Here is a 12,419-nt window from a genome sequence, read left to right as displayed (position 1 = left end):
GGAGTGTGGTGGGAACCCTCCCTTGGAACTGAGTAACAAGCTATCTTTTCAAGGTTATCACCTCCTGATCTGTCAGTTTCACCACACCTGAATAAAAATAAAACCTACATTTTAAAATACCTTCATAGGGTTTTTAAGAAGAGTAAATACAAAAGCACCTTTTAACCACAATAACCCCCACCTTCAAAATTAAAGACTTAAATGAAGGAAAAAAAAATGCTAGAAGAAAAGTTGGATGAATATTTGTATAAATTTACAGTGACTAAAATAAAGCCAGAAACCATAATTAAAAAGTACTACTTTAAAAATATAAAACTGATTTAGTAAAAACAAAATGAAGTTATAAGACATCAATTAAAATGGGAAAACATCTGCCACTCACAATAGGAAAATGACTAATATCTATAGAGACAAGAAACAGATTAATGGTTATCTGAGGCTGGGAGTTTCAATTTTATTACTGTAAAAACTTCACTAAGTCTCATCAACTCAAAGAAAGGAACTCCTTCCCTAAAACTGATAGCCCATTGTTAAGAGTATGGCTGAAAACAGTCTGAATTACTAAAAGAAACTCACTATGTCCTGTGTAATACTCATTTATTCACAAATAAACATGTATATAGGAAGGGAAATTTAAACCCCATTTGTCTTCTGAGCCATTATAAATTCTAACTAGTACAATTAAGTATTGTCTACTTATAATACAGAGTGAAGGAATTATTTATGAAATACCATCTTAAAAATCTTAAATACATGTTTAAGATAGAAAAAAGACTTACCGTCCAAAATTTTATGAAGTACTGTAAAACTGTTGTAGCCACGAAAAGGCAATATAACAGAGAGTAGAATAAAAAAAGCAGGAAGAATTTGTAATTAGAAAATCCCACACAGTTATTCACCCTAGAAGAATAAACAAAATCACACTGTAAAAACAAGACAAACTTAAGAGAAACAAAACTAGAATGGTGTCTGCCAGGGACTTTCAGGAGGGGAGTAGGGAGCTATTTAATGGGGACAGAGTATTAGTTTTGCAAGATGAACAGTTCTGGACACTGGTTGCAAAACAATGCGAACATGCTTAACACTGCTGAACTTGTACACTTAAAAATGGCCAAGGTGGTAAATTTATTGTTGTTTTTTAAATCACGATGAAAACAAATAGGACATATCAAAAACCGTAAAAGCATTATAACTATAAATGGTTCATTTGAGAAGAAAGGGGCAGTGTCTTAATTGTGGATATGTGTTTTAAATTAATTCTGTAAGAATTTGGAATTTCAATGTTAATTCTTATTGTACAATTTTTTGGGTTAATAACACCAGAATATATTTTTAAAGAAAAACATGTAAACAGAAACATAAAACTACATTAATCTTGATATCTATGAGTAATTACATTGACCTTCAAAATTTAGGAACACTGAGATCAATCACTCTAAATAAATACCCTCCTTCCCACTTCCCCACCTCATGTCATCTCCTTCGTGTTTTATACGTACCAAGGACAGTGATGGTCCATCTTAAGAATACACCTAAGAAACAAATGAGCAGAAGAAAATCCATATAAAAAATTCCACTAATTCTAATTTGATTTTCGTGTTTTTTTGGACTTATTTCCCTTTCACATCTTAGGAAAACCAACCCAGTAGAATTAGGTTAGAGACAATTTCTGTTATTTCACATAGGTAAGAGGCAGTGATTTTTCATACTGAGAATTGAGCTGAACGTGGCTGGCTGCCTTGAACCACATCAAGCAACACTGTAGTAATACACAGATAAGATGCATATAGCACTTGGAACAGTAGCTAGATGTAGTTTACAGAGTCAGCTGAGGAAGACAAAAGGGAAAATTATTTTAAACATGTGCAAGTCATAAAAATACAACTTTGGAAACAAAACAGTGTTCAATGAATGGGCTTGTAGGTAGTCCATCTTCCCACAGATTTATTACAATTCTATCCCATGTATAAAAACCACTGTATTTTATAATCAGAAAAAAAAAATCCCCACATTTGTCCCTCCATCAGTATATTCGATGTATATTTGCATAAAGTTAGACAATAAACAAAATCAAATGGCCTCCTTCACTGAAGTTCAAGGACTCATTGGGATTCCCACACTAAGAGTCTCTCTTTCAACATACCACCTTCTCACAAGAGTGTAAGAGATAAAATCTTTCACATTTTAGGGGGAATAACTTCACAGGTGGTAACTGGAAGTAATATTTTTGTGGTTGGTTAGGTTTTAATACCAACATTAATAATAAAAGCAAGAAAACTGTCATGGTCTTTTTAACTCAGGAAATAAAGTTTATCTTTCTCATGGAGGTAGTACTTACTTGCTCATCAATATTACATTTAAATATAAACAGAAGTAGTACACATACTTAAAGATCTAAGTGGTGCAGGAACTGTCATCTGAGGTGACTTCAGCGAGTGTTCTGGCTTGTGCATGGACTCCTGTCAGCTCTGCACACAGAGTGGTACCAGGAGCCGAGGCAGTGTCCTGGGCAAGTTTCTCCCCCTGTCCTCCCCACACTCGTTCTGGTCCTGGGTTGAACAACAGCCAACAAGGAGCACTTACATGTCACATGCTGAGCAGTGATGCGCACGGTCAGGCTTAATCAGCTGACATCTTTCACAATATCTGACGGCTACATTTAAGAATTAAAAGGAAGTTGTTGAAGGATATATGTTTTAGAGTTAATACAACTATAAAATTCGCTTTTTTTTTTCTGTGACTATCATTAAATTTATTGAGCACATCTGTTCTTAGTTCTCATTTTATTAACACCGAAATGGATTCTCCTCCAGCACATTTGAGATCAAGTTCACCTCTGGGAAACTGACAATTGATAATTTAAAAAATAATACCAATAACTAAACAGACTTTTTGAGAAGATTTTTGAAGAGTCTTAGATGACGGAATAGACAGAAAAACTGAAGTAAACACAGCAATCAGAAAAACTGCAGTTTCCAGGGTATTTTGCCAGAAGAATAATGTTGCCAGTGACAGAAATGAGCTTGATGGGTTGAGGGGGTGAGTACAGGAGGAGGGTTAGGTTGTTTTTCTTGCTCTTCAACAAGCATTCAGAGTCTCTACTCTGAGATAAACACTGTTTCATGCTGAGAATATACAGTTGAACACAATAGACTTCCCTCCTGCCCCCAAGGTGTTAGGTTTTGTCTGGCTTGAACTTGGACCACAGATCACTCAGGAACCACTGTCCTTTGGAAGCTGGAGGAAGTACAAGAATGGAGCTTGAGTGGGCACACACGCCAAGGTGAATGCAAAGCCCTGACAGTTTCCAGAGGCCCTGGGGGAGGGCTGGGCAGTGCCCTTATGAAACCCTCACTCGTAGACATGGTAAATGTGTGGCCCCAAGTGCAGCTGTCATCCCCTGCCGCCTAACAAGTGAGCGCTAGGGTGACCACAGCCTTGAGTCTGCTAACTCATATGAAAAAAAGGTTTAACTCAGTCCTGAAAACAATTCAGAAAACAAATTATTTGAGACACAGTAAACTAAACACCACAATATTGTGGTGTCAGACTCCCATGGCTGAAAACAGCTGAAGGAACTATATGAAAAGAATAGGACAAAAGCACCTTGTGAGGCAGGGTTAAGAAGTGTAGGAGGAAGAATAAACATTCAAGAATGCAAAAACAACTAGAACAGAAAAGCACAAAGAAGAAAGTTTTTTAAGCAGCTAGGCTGACAAAAAGCCACTAAGCTTGGTTAGGAAGAATGAAAGCCAGCTGCCTGGAACCTGCTGGAAAGGAAAAGAGGCCGGTGTGCAGACAAGTTACAAGGAGACCTGGAATTATGGGGAAGAGAAAACAAGAGTCACAGTTGGAACACATCAGAACCTAACCTTTGCTGTTGTTTTTAAGAGGAGATGTACTTTGAAGTACACCTGCAAGCAGAAGGAAGAAACCGGCTGGAAATGTTTAAGCAGCAAGATTATGAGGAGCAAACAGGGAGAAGGAAAGACAAATGTCAGCCATCTCTATGCAAGTCTCACAAAAGACAAGAACAATGACACCAGAAGGAGAGGCCTGCGGACAGCTGAACATGGGCAGGGCAGCCCCAAGTCCAGAGGCAGCTACCATGATTCACACTGGTTCTCTCCCACTTACTCCCTTGTGACCTTGATAGTAACTTACTTGCTAAAAGACTCAATTTCTGCTTTTGTTAAGTGCAAATAATATCAAGTGTAGTGGACTATTGTGCAAATTAAAAAAAATCTTCTGGAACTTATCAAATTCTCAGTAAAGCAATTATTATTGTTATGACAATATTATTTCTGATAAAACATGAAGTGAAGCTCTGCTGTTGCTAAGTCACTTCAGTCGTGTCCGACTCTCTGCGACCAGGCTCCCCTGTCCCTGGGATTCTCCAGGCAAGAACACTGGAGTGGGTTGCCATTTCCTTCTCCAATGCATGAAAGTGAAAAGTGAAAGTGAAGTCGCTCAGTCGTGTCTGACTCAGCAACCCCATGGACTGCAGCCTACCAGGCTCCTCCACCCCATGGACTGCAGCCTACCAGGCTCCTCCATCCATGATTTTCTAGAATGGGAAAACTATTGAAGAGGAGAAAAGGGAGATTTTTCAAGTGTATATATAAGCAGGCATTACAGAGAACACCCAGGAACAGCTTCACCCCACAAATACCTACTGAATGCCTGGGGAAGGTGCTCACTGTGTTAGGACAACAGGCGGAGCTCCAGCTGCCAGAGCTGCAGGACCGAGTCAGGTTGTAGGACAACAGAGACAACCACCAGACAGAAAGCTGGGATCAACAAGGTAAGAAGCTGAGAAGTTCGGAGAAGACTGTAAAAATCACTTTTTGTTCACGTGAACAAACGGCTGAAGACGTAGACAGTGAATTAAAATTTTAAAGTACTGACAGACTTAGAGAGGAGAAAACAATCATTCGAGGCAGACAAAAAGACGTAAAAATAAAGTGGGGAAGGAGAGTTTTAGTAGAGCTGACCCAGGGAACGGTGCAGGAAGCACAGTTTTAGTAGAGCTGACCGGGTAATGGTGCAGGACAAGCCAGAGAGAAACACTGGCCATATCCAGACTGTAGACAGGGGACTTTTAGGAAGACTCGTTTTTGTTTCCTTAATAGATAAGACATCCACATGGTTCTGCTTCTGTTAGGCACATAGTTCAAAAAGCACAGGAAGGTATTTAGTGAAAGTCACCACCCCTGCTGTGAAGGCAGCACCATCACATTCACTATCTCTGGTCTAGGAAAGGTCCACTTCATATAATGTGTGGTTCTATATTTTGTTTTTTAAAGGATGTATGGTATTATTTCCATAAAAAGGAAAAAGTCAATGTTTGGGATTCTAAGCAGTAGAAATGCAGTATAAAACAGTGCTCAAGGGCAGAGACTGTCTGCAGTCAGAAGATAAGGCATGAATCCCAGACCATGCCACTCAGGGACTTTAGGGACCTCACCTGTGTCACCCCTTCATCTCTAACATGGGGGCAAGCGCAGTGCTGTCTCAGGGTGGCTCTGAGGGGTAAATGATCACCATAAAGTGCCCAGCATAATTCTGGTGTAATAGTCAATGGATGAAGGGTATTATTCAGATTAGTAGAAAGCCATTATAACGAATGAAGAGTAATAAAGATTTAAGGGTAAAGATTTTACCCTAGTGGCTTTCAACTCTTTGGAGTTACTGCTCTGAAAATCAGATCTTGCTATGAACAGGCTACTTCAAGAAGTACCTAAAATTCTGTATATAATCTCAAAGCTTCATAAATCCTCTAAAATCTTGGTCTTGGGGTTAAAAACATCTAGGGAATTTCCTGGCAGTCCAGAGGTTAGGACTCAGCTTTTATTTCAGGATGGTAGGGGACACGGGTTTGATCTCTGGTCATGGAACTAAGATCCTGCTATGCCTCCCGGCATGTACAGAAAGAAAAAAATGTCTAATCTATGGAACTACAACTACTAACAACTGCTGTGAACTAGACATTTTATAGCTAAACATAAGAAGGATTATTTTAAATAAGCTTTTATGTACTGAAAGTGTGTTACTATATACCAAGATCCACACTCAATGCTTGTCTCATTTATGAATACCTCCAGAGATTTAGGTGCTAGCATTCTCATTTTAAAATGAGGAAACCAGGCTTAGAAAGTCTAAGTGATTCTCATGGCACTAGTAACTAAAAAGCTGGGGTTTGATCTGAAATCCATGGTTTCATTCTACACAGTAATATATTGGTTGTGCACAAGGACAGGCCAGGCATACCTGGTTTCATTGTGCATCACAGACTCTGTGTTTCTTCACAAACTGACAGCCTTTGGGGACCCTGCACTGAGGAACTGGACTGGTGCCATTTTCCCAACAGCATTTGCTCACTTTGTATCTCTGTGTTACATTTTGGTATTTCTCATAGTATTTCAAACTTCATGATTATTACATTTGTTATGGTGACCTGTGATCAATGACCTTTGATATTACTACTACGACTTGCTGAAGGTACATATGATGGTAAGCATTTTTTAGCAATAAGGTATTTTTAAATTAAGGTATGTACCTGCATTTCTGACATTGTGCGATTGCACACTTGATAGGCTGCCCTACAGTGTAAGCATAACTCAACATGCACTGGGCAACCAAACAGTTCATGTGTCCCGCGTTACTGCAAGACTCGCCTTATTGCAGTGTCTGGAACTGAACCCACAGTATTCTCCAAAGGGTGCCTGTATTAAACACGTGAAAACTTAAATGTTGGCCAAATATCCCCTCCTAAAATCTAGCATGAATTTTAAATTTTCTTAAGTCAGCATATGTACAGAACTATACAAAGGAAAAAGCTCTATTCCCCCTTGGAGTTGAGCAGCATAGTGGGTTTCAGAGGCAGGACACCTTTCCCCACACTGTCTGTATGACCTTTACCAAGGTACTTCACCTCTGTTTCCTCATCTGTAAAGCGGACTCCCCACAGGGCTGGTGTGAAGCTCAGATGAGCTCATATGTGTAAAGGACTTAGATCAGACTGTCAGCTGTCAACATTATCTTGTATTTGAATGAATTAATGAGATATAGAATACATAATTTTAAACAACTTCCTACAATTAAATAACCAGTTGGGCTACTCACAGACCCATCCCCCTCAAAGGCCCAAGTGTCAGTGGTGCGCGAAGAGCAGAAGCATGCACGACTTTGGAGCAGACAGTGGACTTCCAAGTCCGGCCCTCTGAGGGGTAGCTTTACAACCTTAACGAGCTTCTTCCCTTCTGTGGCTTTTATTTCTCCCCATTCTAGGTTAGCACATTCTTGATTTTTTAAATATTACTCAGGGATGACACAAAATATTCAAATTCAAACCAGGATTTCCAAATGACAGTTTACTAAAAATTGTAAATGAAATTTTTAGCCATGAAGGATGAGCTAGAAAAAAATGCAGAACAAGAGAGATCAACATTAAAGTGAACCACATAAAAAGTCTGTATCAAAGTAGACTTTGTATCTGAAATACCTGTATCTCAGGTAAATCTATCTCAAACACCTGAGACAGGTTTACCTGAGATAAAGACCTATATTTCACATAAAGGTACACACCTGTATCTGAAACACCGTGTAAGATACAGAACACAGAGAAGTCTTGTTTCTGCAGACACCATTTGTGACAACCACAATACCCACTTAGTAGTCAAATCATGCAAAGGTATTTTGGCAAAAATGACCACATTCTCCCAATTCTTTGGAGAGGAAAAGTGCAAGCTTTGTTTTTCTTACTCTTTGAAGCTGATGTGGTGTAGATAGGTAAGTCCCTTGCTGCTCTTCTCAAAATTTCTTGTTGTCTTTCTTGGCTGAATTCCTTTTCATAACGTTCCTTCTCAGAATTGGACAAGCAGAACTATAGAAGGAGAAATAACTATCAATTCTTTTCAATCCCGTGATTATTAACTATCATGCTCAGAAAAACAAGTTTTATCCAGAACAGAAAAAGACAAATCTTTCCTTCTATAAAGGCAAATTTTTTCTTCAAATTTGTTTAGAAAGCTAATCAAGCACCTTTTACATGCCTTTGACAGAGTGAAAATATTTGCCCTCCATGCTAATGATGGCAAAGAACATGAAAATATTTTTGCATCTTTCTTTTTTACAGAAAAAATTAACTTTCCCCATCAAAAAGAGCTTCATATACACTTTGTGCTAGTAAAACATTTGCTGTTTGAAAGTGTCAAGAGATTTTGAATCTTTGGGAAGATGTTCAAAGACTCACTTGCTTGGGGGCAAATCACAGGCAGGGGTCCAGCTATTTTCTGGCCAAGTTTCTCCTGAGGACAACTTTTACTGCTTTTTTTTTTTGTTTTTAAAACACTAACCAATCAGGGAACTTTCTCCAGAACTATTAAGGACTGTCAAGGCAAGCACAGTCTCCTTTTCTCAAGGAGCAGTTCTTTTGTAGGGCTGTTTCCAGCTTCTATTTCTCAAGTTTTAATTCCCATGTGGTGGGCAGCATTTTCCTACAAAGGACTTGTTTCATTGCTTCTTTCCATGTCATCCCTGTATCTCAAGGACCTCAGTTTCACAACTCTATTTCATGTAACCAGGAGCTTTTATTACATTTCTCTTGGTGTTTATTTCATAGATTTCTTCTAAAAAAAAAAGACTGGCCTGAGACATGCTCTTGATCATGTTTCATACAATATTGTTCCTCAACTATTATTTACTTACAGGGTTTTGCTTGAAAAGGCCTAAGGAGTCCTAACTGGAGGTTCATCTTTTAACGTTTGAGTATTTGGTCTACCTGCTAACTTAAGTAACAAAACCTGCCCACCCTCGATGACTCTTCATCAGTAACAGGACTGCCTCTTCTTTTACAAATGGGATAGCACAGCACAGATTAGAAGCCCTTGGGATAAGGAACCTGTGATCCCATGCATCTTAGGGAAATTTTCTAAGACTGCATAATTATTGGCAGAGCTGATAGAAAAACACAAGTTGCTTGAGTTAGTTCTGCTCTAGGATGTTTCTCCCTATGCCGCTAATGTGAAAAGGTATTTTTGCCTTTTACAGACTTGTTCCTCTAACCTAGACTAAAACACAATGGCTGAGGCAACAGAAGAGTCCTTTTGGATCACCTAGCCTGGCTCCCACCACCAAGCCACAATGGCAAAAGCAATCACCCAATTACTTAGGAAAGACAAGAAGGAACTTGGACGTACAAACTGGACAGAAAAAATACCCACCATCTTAAAGCTGACTCTGGAGGTCACCTATCTAAACACCCAGGCACTTCTGAGATCCATCCTCCCCAAACACTTTCAGGTACAGAACACTTCCCTACTCTATAAGATGGCCCGCTTTCCTTTAAGAGAGCTGACTTGCTAGAAAGTTCTTTCCTGACAAGATACATCTCTGAAACACTCAAAATAGAGAATAAAGATCATATGAAGTGAAGTGAAAGTTGCTCAGTCATGTCCAACTCTTTGCAACCCCATGGACTATACAGTCTATGGAATTCTCCAGGCCAGAATACTGGATTAGGTTGCTGTTCCCTCCTCCAGGAAAGATCATACGGTATAACGTTAAACACATACTTGGAAAAAAGATGCTCTAATCAAATTTTGCAGTTTCCCTGTAAAATCTGAACAGACTTCCATGGCCTGTTTCTAGGGAGGGCTCAAAATCATTACTTTTCCTTACGAACTATGGTTAAGAATTATGAAAAGCTTAAACCAAATGAAAATATCAACAGACACCAGGATTTTAGATAAGGAATGGAACAAGATAAAACTTAAAATCAATTTAGACCTTTGAAATTATTACTGTCTATTTTTCATTAAATACTACTGAACAGAATTCAAACTATGAAATGTCATTATCTTAAACACAGTGTTCAGATGTTTCAATTTAAGTATATGCTTGGTACTGTCCCGGGTACCAGGGACTCAAAGATGAATAAAAATATAGCCTTTGCCTTCAAAAATACATTCCTATAGTCCAGTTACGAATGTTAAGAATTACAAATGACAAATTAGCAATGCTTTACCAGGTGTGATCAAAGCTCCCTCAGGAGGGGTGGGGGCTGTCCATGAATGTTTCTTGGAAGAAGAGGTACCTAAATTGGGTTTAGAAGGATAAACAGGAATCGTCCAGGAAGGTAACGCAGGAAAGAAAATCTTGGCAAAAGCAGCAGCATATGGAAAACACAAAGAGGCGAAAATGGTATATTGAGGGCAACATGCTACTTGAACACAGACTTCCAGGAAGAATTAGTGGAGATAAAGTCAGTGAGACTTCAGCTCCTGAGGGACTATAACCAGGAAGTGAATAAACCCCTGGCAACGATGTGGGAGTGGATGGAAAGGCTTAGGTGCTGGGCTAAATGCTACCTGGGTGCAATATCGTAAAAACAACAGCCAAAAAAAAGAAAAAGTAGCAGTTAGATGGCACTTACTATATGTTTGGCATTCTTCTAAGCACTTTACATATAGCAGTAATTATATAAGTACAACTGATCACGTGTGTGTATGATCAATTTATTCAGCCCATACAACAATCCAATAAGGTGTGTGAGACCGTCACCCTGACTTTACAGAGGATTGCTCGGAGGTCCAGGGCCGCAGCCGCAGGGCCCCGCAGCCAGAAGAGCAAAGGGAGGAGGCAGATGGAGCTTGTGCCTCTGTACTAGCCTGCTTCTCAAAAGTGCCACCAACTGTTCTCCTTATTCTGTTTCCTGTAAAGACTATTTAGTTTTATACATGATATGTTCCCAATAGCCATCATTACTGGTAATCTTTTTCAATTTAAGAGATTAAGGTATGGATGGCAGTTTGTAATTAACTTTAAGGGCCAACTAATTATTAGCAAATGCCTGAAGAACATATTTGAAGCAACAGTAAGCTTGATTAATGGTTTACATTATCCCTTAAAACAAAAGTGCCCAATAGAAACAATGGGCTAGTGACCATTTGGCATCACCCACTACTGCTGACCGTACAGGCAGAACCCAGCAATTCTCCCAGGCACCTGCCCCAAAGAGCAACATGTTTGTGTGTGCTAGAATACAGACAGTAATTCTACACCCAAATGCCCATCAACAGGAGGCCAGATAAGTAAACTGTGTCCCATAAGCACGATGGAGGATTGAGCCACAACTACATACAACAGCATGGAAGAATCACACACAAGGAGAAAGTTCACGAAAGGCACGCAAGCAGGAGGCTCATGGGATGCCAGGCACGTTCTGCTTCTGGAACTGGGTGCTGGTTACTCACATGTGCTCAGTTCATGAAAACCCATTTATTCATACATTTACAGTGTATATAGTTTCTGCATATATGTTCTTCTACAAAAAGTTAAATGGAAGTCGATGTCTTTAAACCTATGTCTGTAACTTTTAATGCATTCTGATGAATTTTAATACAAAGGGAAGGAACTATATTATTATGTCATCTAATATTTGAGTGCTAACCATAAGGCAGGCCCAATGTTAAAAGCTTTCCGTGAATGAATCTCATTTACTCCTCACAAACATCCTATGGGGATGGAACGACTGCTGGCTCCACCTTCCTTGGATTCATTAAAAAACATGTTAGAGTAGAAGATCAAACTCAGATAAGTCTAACTCTGTGGAGAGTGTGTCCTTCTCCATCCAGCGAGTCCTTCTCTATCTAGTGTGTTCTGCTCTATCTAGCTATGCTGAACTTGAACTGAAGAGAATGCAGTTGGCTGTATCAGCTGAAATGGACACAACGGTCTTCAGTTTTACTCCACATACGTGTATACTTGTGTTATTTCCAAGTGAAACCTCCATGTAGAAAAAACACTAGCCACACTAGGTGTCACAAGCAACAGCACAGACGATTTGTTTCCCATCATCAAAACACTTTATTTACTTGCAGCTTATTTGTTCAGGTCTGAGAAAAAAAATAAGTGTTAAGAGAGTTTCTAAAAATAAACTCTATTTTCCTAACTCAATTCCGTCCCTTAAGATTCTTCACTCCAGTGACATAAAGTATGTCTTTAAAAAAACCCAGCACGGCACAGCTAAACCGTAGTGCCATCATGGATTTTTTACGAAGGACATCAGTGGGCTGTGTCTGAGAGGCTGACGACTCAAACTCACAATGTAGTCACTGAGCAGTTTATGAATGGAAACAGAACAAACGCGTCATGTAATAGAGTTTCAACAAAGGTAACACAGGGAAAACAATTCCATCATCAGTGAAAGCATTTGGTAATTTACCAGCATTAAATTTACCTCTTTGGAGGGGGAAGCGGGAGATGTGAAAATTGTCATCCAATAGGACCATACAAACATAACAAAGAACAGATGGAAAGCCACAAGGTAAACAACGGCCTTTCCTGGTAAATAAAAACAAACAACATTTCATTGAATCCAGGTGAAAACAGGAAAAAACATCACATATTAAAACACA

The 12,419-nt window shown here is 39.2% G+C and overlaps 1 protein-coding gene across 7 annotated transcripts in view; it reads right to left on the bottom strand.

Moving 5' to 3' along the window:
- Positions 1-12,419, bottom strand: part of ZDHHC20 (zinc finger DHHC-type palmitoyltransferase 20) — a 58,598-nt gene that overhangs the window by 20,385 nt on the left and 25,794 nt on the right. For all 7 annotated transcript variants that reach the window (XR_005725625.1, XR_005725627.1, XR_005725626.1 and 4 more), the window contains exons 3-7: positions 12,242-12,345; positions 7,765-7,885; positions 2,584-2,653; positions 1,500-1,532; positions 780-900 (exon numbers count right to left, since the gene is read on the bottom strand). Coding sequence is in view for 4 of the 7 variants with exons in the window: in XM_040266796.1 (XP_040122730.1) it covers positions 780-900; positions 1,500-1,532; positions 2,584-2,653; positions 7,765-7,885; positions 12,242-12,345 (449 nt within the window). In the remaining 3 variants the exon portion in view is untranslated. The remainder of the gene's footprint in view (positions 1-779; positions 901-1,499; positions 1,533-2,583; positions 2,654-7,764; positions 7,886-12,241; positions 12,346-12,419) is intronic.

The sequence above is a fragment of the Oryx dammah genome, unplaced genomic scaffold (assembly GCF_014754425.2).
Source record: "Oryx dammah isolate SB20612 unplaced genomic scaffold, SCBI_Odam_1.1 HiC_scaffold_24, whole genome shotgun sequence".
NCBI classification, from domain to species: domain Eukaryota; kingdom Metazoa; phylum Chordata; class Mammalia; order Artiodactyla; family Bovidae; genus Oryx; species Oryx dammah.
This window is presented reverse-complemented; position numbering and strand designations above follow the sequence as displayed.